At 39.9% G+C, this 17288-nt stretch overlaps 2 protein-coding genes across 7 annotated transcripts in view; both read left to right on the forward strand.

Moving 5' to 3' along the window:
* The first annotated feature begins 4325 nt into the window (after positions 1 to 4325).
* On the forward strand, positions 4326 to 15396 carry LOC136441704 (zinc finger protein 493-like). Of its 2 annotated transcripts, none has more exons than XM_066438141.1 (15): positions 4326 to 4411; positions 5171 to 5497; positions 5855 to 5946; positions 6564 to 6692; positions 7257 to 7383; positions 7838 to 8373; positions 9039 to 9275; positions 9781 to 9912; positions 10561 to 10687; positions 11095 to 11295; positions 11701 to 11751; positions 12235 to 12416; positions 12747 to 12855; positions 13381 to 13535; positions 14642 to 15396. In XM_066438141.1, the coding sequence occupies exons 2-15, from the start codon at positions 5173 to 5175 to the stop codon at positions 14882 to 14884; spliced, it is 2646 nt and encodes an 881-aa protein (XP_066294238.1). In that variant the 5' UTR covers positions 4326 to 4411; positions 5171 to 5172; the 3' UTR covers positions 14885 to 15396. The 2 variants fall into 2 exon arrangements, with proteins under 2 accessions (XP_066294238.1, XP_066294248.1); XM_066438151.1 differs by having other exon boundaries at positions 4332 to 4411; positions 5168 to 5497.
* A 1062-nt stretch (positions 15397 to 16458) lies between these two features.
* Positions 16459 to 17288, forward strand: part of LOC136441649 (myosin-10-like) — a 54803-nt gene continuing 53973 nt past the window's right edge. For 4 of the 5 annotated variants that reach the window (XM_066438104.1, XM_066438068.1, XM_066438095.1 and 1 more), the window contains exon 1: positions 16459 to 16816. The gene's annotated coding sequence lies outside the window, so the exon portion shown is untranslated. The remainder of the gene's footprint in view (positions 16817 to 17288) is intronic. The other variant, XM_066438134.1, reaches the window with a different exon arrangement.

Here is a 17288-nt window from a genome sequence, read left to right on the forward strand (position 1 = left end):
TGTTGGCAGTACGCGCAGACGACATATTGACATTTCCTGGTCGCATAGCAACCCTTGGTAACCGGGTGTCAAACAACGTGTCGCGCTCAAATAACAGGTGTTTTACTTGCAAGAATAACAAGTTAAGAAGATAAGACTGTCTACTCAGGTGAAAATACACCGCAGCTTCCGAGCGAGACCGCAGACGATTTTTACAGCGACCGTCCGCAAACAAGAGACACAATTTAGCGCCATTATTTAATGGGACGCCTGCAATCAAAGCTCGTCAGATTTGAGTCTACCGGTTTGCTCAGGGTCCCACTGTAAACACTGGATCGTGTGGCGGCCTCTTCTGTCGTCAAGGATTCGAGATAGCGAGACGCGTTAGCAAGATTAGAAAGATAACACGACCCCTGGATAATCTCAGATCAAGCAATGCTTGGGATTTCTATACATGAGATGAAGTTGAAACCACCAGGGGAGGCCAAGATCGAACAAAACGCGAGAAATCCAAAGACTTGTGCCATAAAGGACCGTAAAACCATTCAATATCCTCTTACGAACTGTATTGAAAGCTGTTAACGTTGTTTTCATGGGCGCATTGTCTTATCTTTGTGAGAGAGCAGAAAAGCGTAAGAAGCTCTTCGGGTTTTGTCTTGGTTGCTAGTAGATGGCGTTCGATAGCCAGAACTAGAACGAAAGCATTTTGGACACGCCTATAGCAATTTTGGCTGCATTTGATTGTCTAGCTCAAGAGAGAATATTGAGTGAATTTTACTTGCACATCGCGTGCACAGACAAGCGAAGCTGACTTAAATGTCTTTATTATACATTCTGCAAACGCACACGCGTTACAACGTGATCTGACAGCATTCTGAACATAAGAACATCCTGATACCAAATGTACAAAATGCACATGTTAACACGAAACCATGCGATGTTCAAAATCGGCGACAATGCAATGAAGAGCAAAACTTTCACAATCATTTGAATTTAATTATTCCAAGACTCGATAATTTTACCAGAAAAAATTGACACACTTTGAGCTGGGTAGCTTTTGACTAAAATATCGTCTTTTCAACTTCCGTTACATGAATGGGCAATAAGCAATTACATGTACAAACTTTTAGAATCTAACGTACGTTAGATATAGTATGTGCCCTGTGTGCGTGATCATGTACGGTCTAGACATGCCGTCGCCTCAGCCAATCCCTCCGGACAGGGCAAGGGCTCGCCGCCAATACAGACGGATCCACTTATACTGAAACATTCATACTAAAAATCGGCAGGTCGTTTTCGTGTCCTGACCGAGACCATTTCGTATTCCAAGGAAATCGCAATACGTGTACAAAAACGGAAGGGGCGACTGAAACACATGTAATATTTATGCTGATACCTTCGCTGTTGTGAGATCATAGACAGGTCGGTTCCCTTTATGATGCGATGATTGTTACTTTATTGACATACTACTTCCCCGAAAGACTGAATCATAAGCGACTGTACAAACAAATGAAGTAGAATCTAATTCGCCAAAAATGATTACTCAAGCAACTGGATAAGATTTTCCAGTTGCTTGAGTAATTATTTTTGGCGTATCTTATTACCTGGATGTCTAACCTTCATCAACGTAGAATCTAATTCCTTCGTATATCATGTCTCACCTTTCATAATCATCTCAAAAGACGTATATACAATTCCAAACGTCACGATGGAAACATATTGCATATCATAGAATTATTGGTACAAGACCAGATGATGGACGTACAGTGTACAACGCCCTCTGGTTCGAAAAGGTAGACATCCGTTCCTAATATTTTTTATCAACTTTCTATTGTTTCAGAAGCGTGGTGTACAGTTCAAACCTATTACAGAACCACAATGATGTCGTTTTATATCATTTAGTCCAAGTAATGATATTTTACGACGTTTAACGACCATTTTGATTACACGAGTCGTGCGAGGAATGTCCCAACTCATCCAGCCTATCTCTTCACGTCTACTCTCGTAGATTAATTTTGGGCCGTAAACTAACGGATCATCTGCTCATTCATGAAGACACCTCGAGGACAAGACTTCATTAGATCACGTTTGAGCCGTGTCAATCTAATCTTTACTAGACTGACTACACCGGCTATATGGAGAATATTTGCCAGGGGTTTGGCCACCATAGGATTTCATTTGCAGGGAAATGTTAACCTTCCCGTGGACTGACTCTTCTGGCCAGTTATTCCCCTTTTTGCCGAATTCTACGATCCGTACCCCCGTCGGAAAGCCTGGCGGAGGGTAGTGTCAATCCAAGTCAACTGTATTATGCAAACGACCTTTCTAGGAGATTGATGATAGTGCTTGTACTGGATGACGACAGTGGACTGACAATTTACGATGAATGTACCTCCCGGGAAGGTTCTTTATTACGACTATAAATCGCTTCTCTTTGAATTGAATATCATTGGGTACCCTTTTCAGTTTTAATTTGTTGCAAAAGAACTCGATTTGATATATCGTTTTCATTTGAATATTCTTAGAGACGAAGGATTAAGGAATAATCAGTCGTTTTAGAACATTAGATGTGCTATATGTAAATTAAACTAACCCTGGGAAGAGCAGTGTGTTTAACAGCGCAATTGACCCACTTTTTATTCATTCGCAACATTTGTCATCGGATAGCAAATTTAGACAAAAGGTACCGTCTGCCTGATTAAGACATGTGTACTTACAAATGATATTAGTTCTTTTCACAAGCTACGCAACCTTGTGTTCCTAATACACAATCAATAAATCAATAAACCTTGAAAAAGACATTACTTCGGACTAACAAACTTGCTTTCCTACTCATCAGCCTTGGCCAGTTTTACAGACACTTAAATACCAACCTGTCACATATACATTAGAAATGCAGAACCACTGAATAATCATTTGCTTCTGCATAGCACATATCATCGCTGAAGTGTGGCTTTCTTTTCCTATTTACATTTGTATTTGTGTTGATATGAGATTCAGTTATCCTGTATAGCAAATACGAAGAAAGAGGGAATGTTTGGATAGAAATGCGTGCGGAAGAAGTCCACGGCCACGTAAAACACAAAATATTTACGTTGCATCAGTGGAATTAAGCCTGTAATAGACATACTGTTCCTCTTCGCTTTCATAAAGATAAATCATATCCCCTTTACCTGATTACTTGAGTTTGTATGTGTTACGAATTTCAGTTGTCCTGTATAGGCAAAAACGGAAAGGAGAGGATGACTAGAAATGGATGCGGAAATGGTCAACATAATCATAGAACACGAAATATTTATATTACATAGGTGGACGGTTAAGTTTGTGCTAGTCATATACTAAGTACTGTCCATTCGGCCATACATCCGGTCACATGGCTTACTGTAATGAGAGGTGCAGGCCAAGAGTGGCGACCTTCTCTCAACATTGTCAGCCAATGCCTTGACACTTCTTTGGGGAAAGAAACTGAAGCGCAAATCACGTTTTCTTTCAAATAGCACAACAATTAAATGCATAGTTGTATGTGGTGCGTTCATCTTTAAATTCAAACCATCACATTATGACATAGTCTTGCAATTAATCACATGTAGTTTCAAGGGTTGTGTTTCCTTTGAAACGGTGCCAAACCGTAAGTCGCGGGACGGCTACGTTAAAAACGCCTCCCGTTGATATAGGAAGACGCTTCAGCACCGAGGTCAACTATGGTTTAAAAGCGCCACACAATGGGCAGTGTCGGTAGTGCATCTTACGCCGAGGTACCTGGGGGGTGTCCAGTGGAGCCTAGTAGAGGCCTGGAAGAGCCTTTACGTGAGAGGCCCGGCTCATTTCAGTTCAGTTCATCCTCTGACAGGTGACAACATTGTCTCTACAGTCCACAGTCGCTGTTGAGCATAACATCGGAGTTTATAATTTTATAGACCCACAACATGTGGGTGAAAGGCCCCGGACCCCTATTAAACTGAATGTAGACAAAGAAATAGCGCAAAAAAATAAACGATGAAAAACTTCTTGTTCCAGGAAGAAATGCACTTCAAGTGCAATCCCCTAAAAAGTGTGTCAAGGAGTAGTAAACCAAAATCTACTCTACTCTTCTGTTCACTTCAGTTACATCTCGCCAGATGTCGCCCCTGTATTGTAAAGCTGGATTTCAGCTTTGGACGAGTCCATTGCACAAAACGGACAAAACATCAAACAATGTTTTGAGAATGGCCGATGTCATACTGTTCAAATGGAGAGCATAACATACAACTTTTGAAAGTGTATCAATTGACTATAAATAGCCCCATATTCCTTTAGATTTGTAAGAAAGACGATAAAGCAAGTTGATAAGAAAACCAAGAAAACGTCCCCCAGATTGGAACAGTCTGTTCCAAACCATCAACCCGCAGAATGTAGATTTCGACATCATTGCTCGCTGAAATCACAAAATAGGGTAAGTTATCAGGCATTCATATATAGCATTTGATCACCAGGCAGTCTGGGATGCTTTCAGAGCCTATACTGTGGTTCTTTCTGCGGGAATTACAGTATGAATCATGTGTAGCGGTGGAATCGTTCGCCTTGTATTTTCTGTACCTGTCCGCCATTTTGTTCTGCTGTAGCATGTAAGAAAGCCTGCTCCTAAAACGGCGAAGTGAGCTCAGTCTGGGATGAATATAGAGCGATAAGATGTTGTAGGAACAAACGTAAGTGACGTATAGAGTTTAAACATGACACATTCAACAATTTGATAGAGCATTTCAGAAATGGGGGGGGGGGCAATATTTTAATACTGTTGCCTGTTGGTTCATAATCTCTTTTTTGCTTGGAAAAAAAAATGATTGAAAAATAAAAGCTGTATAAGTTTATAAGAGGGAGGTTAAGCTGGCATCAGGATGAAATTTCAGGCTCAAAGTCAAACCCGGACACAGCCAGACATAAACACACACACACATCCACACACAAACACACACTAACGTAACATACACACACATAACATTACACAAACACACACACACACACACGCTGTTCTGTTACACACACACATAGATACACATACCTGTACAATGTACATCATGACTATTTGATTGTTTCAATTTCTTACACGATCTTTTTTAGATCACAACATTAACAGCTTACTAGTACTAAATACTAGTAACAGTTACACATATTCACTGTCGCTGACAAAAATTGTCTATGTGTGATCCAGTAGGAATGGGTGACCACAATGCTGTCAAGGTGTGCAGCTCAAACACAAAGGCAACCCAGCCCTTCAGTGTGCACCCTCCCCTGGAAGCACCAGACTTCAGCAGCTACATAGAGACCATCTACAGGTGCAAGGTGTGCCAGTTTCTTGGCAACACCACCAAGGCGGTGACAGAACATCTGAAGTCCACCCACTTCTCCCAAAGTCTGGACCATTCCTATGCAGGGGGGTGGCAGGGGGTCCCCCTGACTGAGAAAAGACGGACAGGAAAGGTTTCTGATGAAGATTCTGAGCCATCTGATAATTTCGACGATGATGACTCTATGCCGCCAGGTAGGAAAATCTGATTGTTTAGTAGCACTACAGTATAGTAAATTCATTTATTTCAATGGTCACTTAATAATAATTTTGTTGCAGAAGGGGAAAGGAAGTTGTTGTAATGTCTTTAGTATACAGTTGAAACAATTCTCTAGAGTTAATTGGAAATGCATCTTCACAGTGTCATGAATTTGCGGTGCGAAAATAAAACCACTGCAGGCATTTCAAGATTTACAGTAATGCAGTTTACAGAGATTTAAAAAAAAATTGATTGCAATAGTGTCTACTTGCCTTTTTTTGTTTATGTTTACACATGTTTTATTTTATGATTAGGCACTTCTGGAATAATGTTTGAAAATTGTCATTCTTCAGGTGTTGCAGCCAGTGATGATGATGATGATTCACCCAATGAAGTCCTGGAAAGTCTTGATGACATCTCTTCAGAACTACCTAAGAAAAAGAAGGTATGCTTCTTTCAACAGATAGGCTATGAGAATTGATATCAAACAGTTCTTGCACCAGATTTTAGAGTTGTTCAATGAAATAAAGCTCGAGCTTATAGCTTTTGAATGTCTTGATTGGAAGATGATTCATCTCTAGACAAGTCTGTTTGTATATTGTTTGTATTGTATATCTGGTAAACCGCCCATGGCGTAACACTACAAAACAGTACAACTACAAGCTTCATATCCAGACAGATTCATTCGGGCCACTCACACCAAGAAGGACCCCTGCTCTTATTGATATGTGTGTTGGGTTTCATTTACGTGCTCAAGATGTGGCTTTCCTCAAAGAGGGCACCTCCATTCAACTTCCTGTCCAAGAGATATCCCTAACCGAAGCTAGGTATTCATTTTCAGCTGAGTGAAGTGAGGACATTCTTGTAATATATTGTAAAGTGCCTTTCCCAATTTGCAAGGGCACAACATCAACAGGGAAATTGTAATCAGGAGATTCTGACCCTCTAGGTTCTTGGCCAAACACCCTGCCATTACACCATGCAATACCACTAAACCAATCAATGACCTTCCTTTGTACTTGATTGATACAACTGTTGAGTTCAAGTGTATGTTCCCTTCAGATGTACAGGTGCAGTACGGCAGGGTGCAGGTTAAGGTTTCCCACACAGGAGCAGAGGGATCTACACGAGCAGTGCCACATGCAGGGGGAAGGGGCGTCTGATGGGTCCTTCAGGTGCCCCACCTGTCAGGTAAGATCTGATCACCTGGTGCACCTGTTGGAGCTGATCCAAGAAGGGCTCAGAAATGCCCACCTGAAAAAATACATGAATATCAGAAAGCTAACATTCTGAAGCTCAAAAAGTCAAATACTTAAATGAAATTTGTATATGATTATGAATTGCCATTTTTTCAATTTCAGGCATATTGATATAGTACCATTAGAGAATATTTAGATTTTAGAATTTAAGTGTGAATGATAGTTAATTAAGGCCAATTGACTTACCTTTTCATTATGTTAAAATCATTGTTTCTACCTTTGTGTATTTAAAGACTAGTAAAGTTGTTGTAGACCTTATGAAAGTCCCTATAGTTGTGTTCTATCTTTAGAATTATATAGCAATCTGCTGTTTTATAGAAGAATTTTAGAAAGCTCTTTATTAAAACGACAGATACACGAGGAACAAACTTCTTGAGGGTGAAAAAGCAAACAATAGTACATGTATTTACAAACCAAAACAAAGAAGAAAAAAATAGTGAGAGCATAACTAATTAGTAAGGAGAATATTTGCAATGTTCCTACTGTTTTGCTACAGGTGAAGGAAGGCACCTGGGAAGACATGATGGTTCACCTGGGCTCCCACACCTGTGTGTTCCACCTGTACTGTGTGGTCTGCAACTGTGGCTTCTCTAACAGTGAGGACCTGGACAGACACCTGGCTGGTATGACTCTGAGTCTTTTATGGTTTTTGCATTGGAAGAATCATCTGAATGAGGATGAGCCTATCTCTAATATGCATATGTGACAAATATAGATGCTGCTATACATGGAAAACTCACTCTTTCAAATGATAACAAGTGGAACTGTAAAACTGTTTTTGCTGAATCAAGGATGTGAGAAAATATTTTCACTGGGACTTTTCACAGTGTTTTAAGTTTGCAGTTGTACAATTGCATAGTACAGTAGTAATACAAATCGGAAACAAAAAAAATAAGACCAACACGAATATTTCAACTTGCTGTTAAGGAGGGTATGTATATAGCATGAATATGCAAGACTCTTGTAATAGAAAAGGCAGCTAACACCAGTACCTGTAAAGCAGATGTCTTGTTACTAGTTTACCAACACTGAACACTGGTACACTTTTACGCAGTAACTGTTCCGTTTTTCTCACAGCTGTACATGGTGTCAATCAACCCAACTGGCCCCTGCACTACAAGCAGGTACATACATGGAAATTTCATCTTCTGAAGCAAAAATTTGGCTGTCCTAGAAAAGACTGCAAGTCTTCCTTCTTCAACCAGGAAGACCTGGACATCCATAAGAAATGTCACGTCGATAAGAAGCCTCACTTCAAGTGCTATATTTGTGGGCAAGTCACTACAACGTGGCCATCTATGAAGGCACACTTCCTTCAGTGTCACAGACAACTTTTGACGGTCAAAGAAGGTGTCATGGTCGACAGTGGAACAGAAGTTGAAGCTGTCGCCAAGCCATTGTTCATCTTCAAGGAAGAAACAGAGGTAACCAATGGCAACCAAGAAAACAGACAGAGCAGAAGTCCACAAGTTCCCAGACAGCAGCTGTTGTGGTTCCCATGTACATGGAAAGGCTGCGAAGTCGGGTACAGCGCAGAGGAACAGCTGAAACTTCACCAACGCTGTCACCTGGCTGAAGGGGACAGCACGGTTTTTCAGTGTCCCTTCTGTGAGGTAGGTTTTTCTTTAATTCTGTATGAAAATCTCAAGATTAGGCTCTGTAAATTCATTTACTTTTGTAAGGATTCAATTTTGTGGTAGGAGGGGAAAGGGGGGTTCCTAGCAACATGCCAGACTAACCGGCCAATTGGCCCCTGGCAGCAAGAGTTGTGTAACACAGGCTAGTTCTTACCCCTCCCCACTTTCATCTGAAGAAAATCTTACCTGACAACAGTTTAACTTTGATGTACCATGCTTGTATAGTGTACATAAGTGTCAGACCTGGGACTACCAAACCTGTTGGGTGGGGACTATCTTATGAAACTGACCAGATTTTAGTTTTAGGAATGTAGAATACTGAATACTTCTGTGTTGTATTTCTGTATCTATATAATCAGAACCCGTATAACATTAACAGCCTTTCGGCATAACACCAACTTCACAGGCAATTGGCGTGCCCGTGGCTGCAGCTGGTTATATTACTCTGAACAACTTTTCACACTTAACCTTTGCACTTCTTACTGCAAGTGTACATGTTGTACAAGCTACCATCTGTAGTTCATATACTCTCTTGATGTGGAAAATAAGCAAAAGAATTGAAACAAGTGTGCTATTCAGAAAAGTACTGGATTTGATTAGAATCTCCAACTATTCGTTCCCTGCCGTTGAATCATCTCTAGACAGGACCAACAGATTGGGAAGCGATGCAAGACCACATCACCAAACATACGGACCTCCTGAACGTAACGTGCGAGGGCTGCAACTGGACCTTCCCTACCATGGGCCAGCTGGACGATCACTTCAGCAAGCAGCACATGAAAATTAATTCGCTCTTCACCTTGGCGCAGAAACAGAGGATAGCGCGAAAGTCTGCCCAGAGAAGGAAGAGGAAGTACAAATGTGAAAACTGTAAGAAGGTTAGAGACACTTGTGCAGATGCCAATGTCTGATTTCTAACTGTTATTACTTTTCACTTTGCAATACATGTGCAATACATTTTCTCAGAGAAAGTCAGGGAAGTCCATTTCTCTGGACAAGTTGAAGTATTTCCATTTAAGACTTATAAATCCATGTGACTTAAGGGTATAACTAATGATAAGCTAAGTTACAGACTTGGGTGCATAATAGGTTGTGGAAAAGTTTGCTATGTGTGTTTTTTCCCTTGTTCCTTAGGGTGTTTTCTGTCTTTATCTTTATTTGCATTGTAGAATTTTTGCTATAGTTCCAGCACTTTCTCCCTATATATATTACCACGCAAAATGTTCTTACAATCTTGACAAATCTGATGTCATCCTTTTCAGGCTTACATTTGCTTCAATAGTTGTGACTGTTCAAAACAAACAGTCATGTGTAATCTCAACTAGAATGCCATCCTTTCTACACTACAGTCAAGTGATAATTTGAATGTCATTCTTTTTCCAGGCTTTCTTCTTCAAAGAGGAGGATCTACGTACCCACGAGCAGTGTCACATTGAGGACGCTCCAGACTTCCGGTGCTACGTCCCAGACTGCACAAAGGCTCAGGACACCTTCGGGGATTGGATAAAGATGAAGGTGCAACCTTGTTCCATGTCGAGGAAAGACATCTTTAACTGTAATTGTTGACACAAAGGATACAAGCAGTTGCTGTTTTTGTTTACATCCTGGGTATTCGACGACTGGTAGGCAAGATGACGTGAGCAGATTAGATTAGCAGATCAAATTAGTAATTAACATGTAAATTAATCTTTTGCATTGCACTTGATTTTGGCCTGCTGTTGCGTCACTGTGACATCAGCTTGATCACTTGTATTGGACTTGTTACATATGAATACATTTACTTTTGTGGTGGTTTGTTTCAGGGTTTAGGATTTTGCTGTATCTAAAGTTTGTGGTTGAAACATTTTGTTGTAGAATTACAAAACACATAGTGTTCATGTATTTGCGGGGTTATGATTTTGCATCAATAGAGGTGACTATGAAAACCGCGAAAATAAAACCATTGCAAACACTTAGATTTACAGCACCCACATTTTCTATTACGCTTTTTAGTTGGCAATTTCTGTTAAAGGTCCTTTTTTATAACAATGATGAAGTTTCAAGCAGGTCCATGTTTATTTGTCATGCAAACTACTAGTATATTTGACCTGGAAAAAGTGTACAGTTTGTTTCTGCTTTGCAGCATATGCACGACATGTATTTTACACTATACTCTCCTTCCAGAGCCATCTGAGGTCTGCACATAAGGTGCACATAGCAGCCAAGGAGAAGCCTTATAAACCCAAGAAACAAAAGTATGACAACCTTCCCACCATGTGTGATGTTTGTGGGAAAGTTTTCTGCGGAAGACGTAAGTTTCTAAGCTACTAGAAGTCTGTGTTCCAGTGTTGTCCATTCGTTGTTTGTCAGATTGATGACTAATGCACTGACTGTAAGTTTTTCTACTGTTGCTACTGTTGCGGTGATTTTGATTCGCAATGAGAGGGAAAAAGGAGTTTTTGAGGGGTTTTAGATTTGCGGTTGAAACAGTTCTTTATTACAGTAGTTACTGTTAGTGATACATTGGAATTGCATATTGTAGTGTCTCAGTGAAGAGTTCACCAAACAACCTTGAAAATAAAACCACTTACAATAGAAGGTTTCAAGGTTAACAGTAGTAAGCCAATCAAGCTTAAGGGCAGTGCTGCTCATGGTAAACTTTCATTTATTCATTCAATCATTCATTCATTCATTCTTCCATTCATTTGTTTCTTGTAGGTAATCTGACGAGGCACATGAAGTCGCACAGAGAGCCCTTGAAGTGCCCACAGTGCCCCAAGTTTTCTACAAAGCGTCCAAACATGCTCAGGGCACACATGGAGAAGCACAGAGGGGAGGGCAAGTTCCACTGCAAGCAGTGCGGGTACTTCGCTCCCGTACGGGCCGACCTCAAAAACCACATGGAGATCGTACACTCTGGTAAGGACTCACGTCTTCAGCATGATTTAGAAATAGTTTTCCGCACTGGCAGTGTATAAATAGAACACCTACATGTGTGTATAAGCTAGTTCAGGGTTTGAAATGCACATTAAGAATGGCCAGGGGCCTTAAACTTTGACGTATTACCCACAGTTCATGTGCACTTTAAACTGGGAAGTACATGTAGCTTATTGTAGAGCATGATTGAACCATTTGTGGGGTAAATCAAGTTAGTTGTTAGATAAATCTCGATGAAAAAATTTTTTTCACTTGGTCTGCAGGTTGTATGCCGTCTAGTCTACATTTTCTGTAAACTACAGTAAAGTATTCTCATTTTCAAGACCATGGTTCACCAGCTATGAACTTACTACCATGCTGATCTTCATTATTTTTTTTTCATTTCAGAAGTCAAGCCCTACATGTGTGACCTCTGTGGGAAGTTTTTCAAGTTTTTGGGTGAGACGATTATTCTATTTGGACTCTTTTTTTCTGAACCTGTTTTCACAAAACTGCTCCAAACCAACCATTTTTCATAGTCTGCCCTTTTAGGTGTCTAGCACCATGTAAGATCATTTCAAATCAAAATATGCAACTACTGGATACCAGTACTACAGTACTACTATGTGCATAATTACACAAATATCAGCATGCCTCTCTCTTTTTAGATACATGTATCAGCAAAATGATGAAGTGTCCTGTTACGGTAAATCTTCAAACAAATGCAGTGGTTTTATTTTCACAGTTTTTGTAGTGACCCCTCCACAATAGACATGCATTTCCAATGTAACTGTACTACATAATTGTTTCAACCATGTATTAAAAACACTGCAAAAACATCTTTTCCCCTTCTACTGTTAAATCAAGTCCTGTATCCATATCTGAAGTCCTCACCAAAATAAATGAATTTACAGTACTAATGCTACAGCCATTGTCTTCCAGGAAATCTTAGTCAGCACAGAAAGGTGATTCACTCAGATGCTCGGCCCTTTTCCTGTACCAAGTGTAACCATACCTCCAAGACCAAGGAAGCCCTGAATAGACACAACAGTAAAGTACACTCTGACAGCAAAATGACATGTCCTCACTGTGGCTTCTCTACGCACGTCAAGTCTGTTCTAGAGGTTTGTAAAAGCTGAATTTTAGTCATGCTGGTGTCATTCTTTGTTCTTTAAGTAACAATGTATGCTGTCAGAAAAAAACTGTCAGAAAAAGTTGCATATGAAGCTTTCCCTGCCTTTCTGAAATGTTTTTTTGTTGCTTTCAATTGTAAAATTTTGTTATCAAACCCTTCTATTGTTTTTGCCAGGTCTTCTAAATATACAAGTGTAGATTTGGCATGAATTTTGTAGTCTAGAACAACTGGCAGAAAACATTTTGTTATCCTATATGGTGTTCTAGAAATGTGTTGAAGACAGAGTTATACATGACATATTTTTTTATATGCTGTGCAGAAACACATGGACTTGCACAGTGAAGACCGCCAACACAAGTGTCCTCAGTGTACCTATGGCTTCAAGGAGAGCAACGCCCTCAAGAGACATATGGAGGAAGTGCACGCAGGTGAGATGCGCAGGTTATACATGTACTACATGTAGTAGGTAGGATGTTTGCAAGAATGTGGGTCCCATTCATGGCAAAGAAATGATGACTGAGTTTGCAAACAGTGATATAGGGCTTTTTATCTCATACCTGGGCAGGGATAACGTTCGATATGGGACTGTTCCGAACCGGGTGATAACTTGGGTTATCACACAGGGTTCTACTTTTATCAGGTGGGCTTCCATAGAATGTTTCCAATGCCATTAACGTGCACCAGTTGCGCTGCTGTTGAAAATTCGAATTCGTACTTTGGAACAGCTGCTGTTACAATTTTTTGTTTGAGGACACCAACTTTTTTCAATATCTGGCGCATTTTGTCTATTCCCCCTGATCAATTTCGAAATTTGAGCCCTGTATAATTGTATTCTCTATGTACTAAAAGTTCTGTAACGGTATGGCCCCAAATGGGAGTTACACCTCTTGTTGAACTGAGGAGTTTCCATGTCCCGTGTACAGGAAGTTTGACTGTTTTCTTCCTTACCACAGAAAAGCCCCTTCACCACTGCAGCATGTGTAGTTACAGCTGTAACAACCACATCCGACTGGAGGAGCACGAAATGGCTCATCTGGAGGCCAGGTACAACTGTAACATCTGTGAATTCAAATCCAAGTGGAGGGCATCCTTGTTCCGACATTACAAGGTACAGTACAAGGAAATCCAAGACTAATACTAGGGTCCGAAAATCAGATTTTTAAAGTCAATTTACTTAGTCATTTCTATACATAATTAGTTCAAACAACACTATCACAATGTATAGCAAAGTCCATTATGCAAAAATATGACGTCGGTGTGATGTGAGAAATCAATGAAAATCGTTGCCAGAGTTATTGTAGGCTTGCATAACTAAGGGAATCATCGTATGGTAAGTTTTTGCGCGGTTTTAGAATGCTCAAAGTATGTAGTAATTACGCAACTGTGCGAAATATTATTAGTAAATGTCACTGCCATCAACGTATTAATTTTTTTTTCATTTCCATTTTTTTTTTTTCATTTCCATATTTTGGGCACTAATATTGCCTTGGTTGCCTTTAAATTCATTTCTTTTCATAGAGACTTCAGACTTGATTTTGTGGTATAAGGGAAAGGAGGTTTTTTATAGTGTTTTAAGTTTGCTTTTTAAACAATTTTGATTTTGTGGTAGAAGGGAAAAGAGTTTTTTTATAGCGTTTTAAGTTTGCTTTTTAAACAATTTTGATTTTGTGGTAGAAGGGAAAGGATTTTTTAAATAGTATTTTAAGTTTGCTTTTTAAACAATTCTGTAGTACAGTAACTGTTGTAATGAATTGGAAATACATGTCTGTGGTGTCGTGAATCCTCAGTGAATTGCTGTGTAGAGGTGACTGAAAAAACAAAAACACCACAAACATTTTGAGATGGAAAGTACATTGTGTGAATTTAGTAGTCTGGATCAGGCACTCTTTGTAATGTACTTTAGGGGCACTATTGTAAGTTCTACTTTGTTGAGATATGTATAATGTATTAATAAGGAGCTACAGGTACACTTACATGCTGGGGTTCCTACCATATTTGATAGCAATGGTTATTGTGCTTGTCAAAAAAGGGCAGATGAAAATTTTTCTGCAACTTTGGACTTGCATATTGTGTATATAGCAACTACATGTATCGTTTTGTTTTGAGCAGTGGGAAAGGAGCTTGCTATCATTTAATATCATGACTTTATTAAGTTACCGGCTACAGTAATGCCTTTCAGTAAAGGTTTCTTGTTTTTTTCTATCAAAAATCCAGGTGGTACACAACATTCAGAAACCTGTGGTGAAGCTAGCCAAGGTATACCCAGCCTCAGATTCAAACATCATCCCATCCTCGAGGTCTTTACAGACAGTAGTGGCTTCCGAAGCAACTGTCACCATACCGGTGACATCCACAGGTGAGGTCGATGGCGCAACGGCAATCCTGATGGGACTCGCTTACGGAGCTGGGAGCTCCAATAATATAGAGGAATATGTTAAGACTGTTGATTGGAGATAGACGATCATTTGATTCTTTGTATTGTTATCAGAAGGGCCATTATATAAACAGTTGTTCGCACCAGTTATTTTGAAAAAATGGCTGAACGGTAGTTATAAAGAATATATTTAATAGTTTGCATGAGCAGTTACAGAAAACAGTTCAAAGTTTTGTTCTTACTCTAAAGTCAAGGCATTGGTTATGCTTAAAGTTTATCATTGGAACATTTGTTCGTAATGAAGATTTTGTTTCTCATGTGAATTCTTGAACAACTATAGATATCTGGAGAAAACTGAGTTATTAAAAATAGTTTGGTGATATTAGTCTGGGTACCACCCTTCTTAGTTAACTCTGGTTCATATACTGGTCTGAGTGTGAACTGTAGTACATGTTAACTGAAAAGGATGGTACTCAGGCTAAACAGTTACAGTACCCTGTTTATTACCATTAGGGTCCTTTCAGTTTTTGGAAACCAACGTTGCTGTTTATCAGTATTAAAGAAAAAAAGGACAGCAAAAACTTGTGTCCTGCACAATTTATTGTTTCATTTTCTCATGTGCCATACTACATGTATACGTAGTACATGTTATAATTCCAATGAGTCTTAGAGCATTTTCTTGGAGGCAGTCCACTAGGAAACAAGTATATAAAATAAAAAAACATTACAAGCCCCCGAACCCAAACTCATTAAGCCTTCTATTATAAAAGGAGAGTGAAGTTGTCACTGGATGCTGTTCAGTTTCACATGTCATGTGAAAGACTAGGCTTCATGCATATCATCTTTTATTTTGTGTTGTAAGGCATATCAAAATTTGTCCCATGCATGCTGGACAATCCAAATATCTGATGTCCCTCCAGTGTCAGATGCACTCTTAGTCTGGTTGTCTGTTTCCAACATATCTACCAATGGTTCTGTTCACATCTGGCCTTAGTTATTCATATCCTTGTCTGAGTCTAGAGACAATGCATCTGTTTAACAATTTCGGGCATCCTCATTCAGCAGACATCCTTTAGGTCCTAATATAATTGACACCATTACATGGCCACTCGCCTAGGCAGAAGACATTACAGTCTGAAAGGGGAGAAGAAAAAATTGAACAGGCACGACTTTAACGTTACCGTGCAGTAGTCCATCCACCACTGAATCAATTAATCATCATCCAACAATCCAATTAATCAGAATCAACCAAAGAAATATGCCTGAAGTCCAGTCATATTGATATAAATTGCATATATGGCCAGGAATAGTTGGTGCACATGTGTAGACACAGCAAATGCTGTAAAAGGGCAAGGACATTATATTAATTTTGATATAGGACAATGTCCTTGAAAAGGGCAAAGAAATATATCGAAAAGAGGAAATGTTCAACAAGGTTTTATGTCTGTGGTTTGAATGATGACCTCTTCCCCGCAATCTTAAAAGCACTGCAAGCATTTACCCTTTCATACATTACCCTTTCATGCATCATTGATTACACTCCCTTTTCTAACCACCCCGAGGACCTTTCCACTTTTACAATACTATTACCAAACTCCCCCGTACAGGTGAGCGGAGTGGTAGCGTCCGTAATTTCCCAGCATGCCGTTGTTTTGGCGCCTTATTTGGCCTGTCAATCAAAGCTGGGCGAGTTTTCCAACTGCCGCCCTCCCCATTCTCCTCACCGCCACAAGACGCGATCAAGTTTCTTACCGACCCCTGTCGATCTTGTACAAACTAATAAGCGTACGACAGCAAAACAATAAGAGTTTGAACCTTAGGGGCTCGGCAGAATTCATTTACGGAAGGTGCAGCGGAAGCGATCGCGACGTGGTCGGGAGGCGGAGTCGTGGTGGCCCGAAGGCGTCTGTTGGTAACGCACGTAGCACCTCAGGGATTTTTTAAGACAACACCAAACGTCTTGAAGTCGGTCGTTGGGGTCGTGGATCCGGTGGCATCGCCGTGTAGCGAAACAGGTAAGCGATCTTGGGTTCTGAGTTTAGAGTTTCAGTAATGAGGAAGTGAACCTTTTATGGCATGGTTTTTAGTGTATAACGAAAACCGTGTAGATTTCTTGGTTTGTTTACTTGCGTCACCTCACTTTTATATAACACTGCACTGTAAAAATACAAATGTATGTTGTGTCTTGGCCCTCGGGTAGAATGATCCCGGATACTTGCAGCTTTTGGTCTCAAAATACCACCACGACCGAAAGAAATTATATAACAGGATATTTTCAGCATGTCACAAAATATGATGTTGATGAAATTTGAAAACACATGGAGGATCGTGAAGATCAGGAATATAATGTGTTTGCCATGTTACGATAAGTAGTGTTATCATCTAGTTTCTCTTATCATGGAAGTCTATTACACAGGGGGGATATGATAACCTGTGTGATAACCCCCAGCTGGTTTGATTACAGGTCATCACAGTTATCATATCAAC

This window comes from Branchiostoma lanceolatum, chromosome 1, assembly GCF_035083965.1.
Source record: "Branchiostoma lanceolatum isolate klBraLanc5 chromosome 1, klBraLanc5.hap2, whole genome shotgun sequence".
In the NCBI taxonomy this organism is placed as follows: domain Eukaryota; kingdom Metazoa; phylum Chordata; class Leptocardii; order Amphioxiformes; family Branchiostomatidae; genus Branchiostoma; species Branchiostoma lanceolatum.

Bases quoted from the DNA above. Each gene is read 5' to 3' on its own strand.
- LOC136441704 (XM_066438141.1), top strand. From the start codon at position 5,173: ATGGGTGACCACAATGCTGTCAAGGTGTGCAGCTCAAACACAAAGGCA. The intron at 5,498-5,854 runs GTAGGAAAATCT...GTCATTCTTCAG, and splicing joins TGATGACTCTATGCCGCCAG to GTGTTGCAGCCAGTGATGAT. The intron at 11,752-12,234 runs GTGAGACGATTA...ATTGTCTTCCAG, and splicing joins GAAGTTTTTCAAGTTTTTGG to GAAATCTTAGTCAGCACAGA.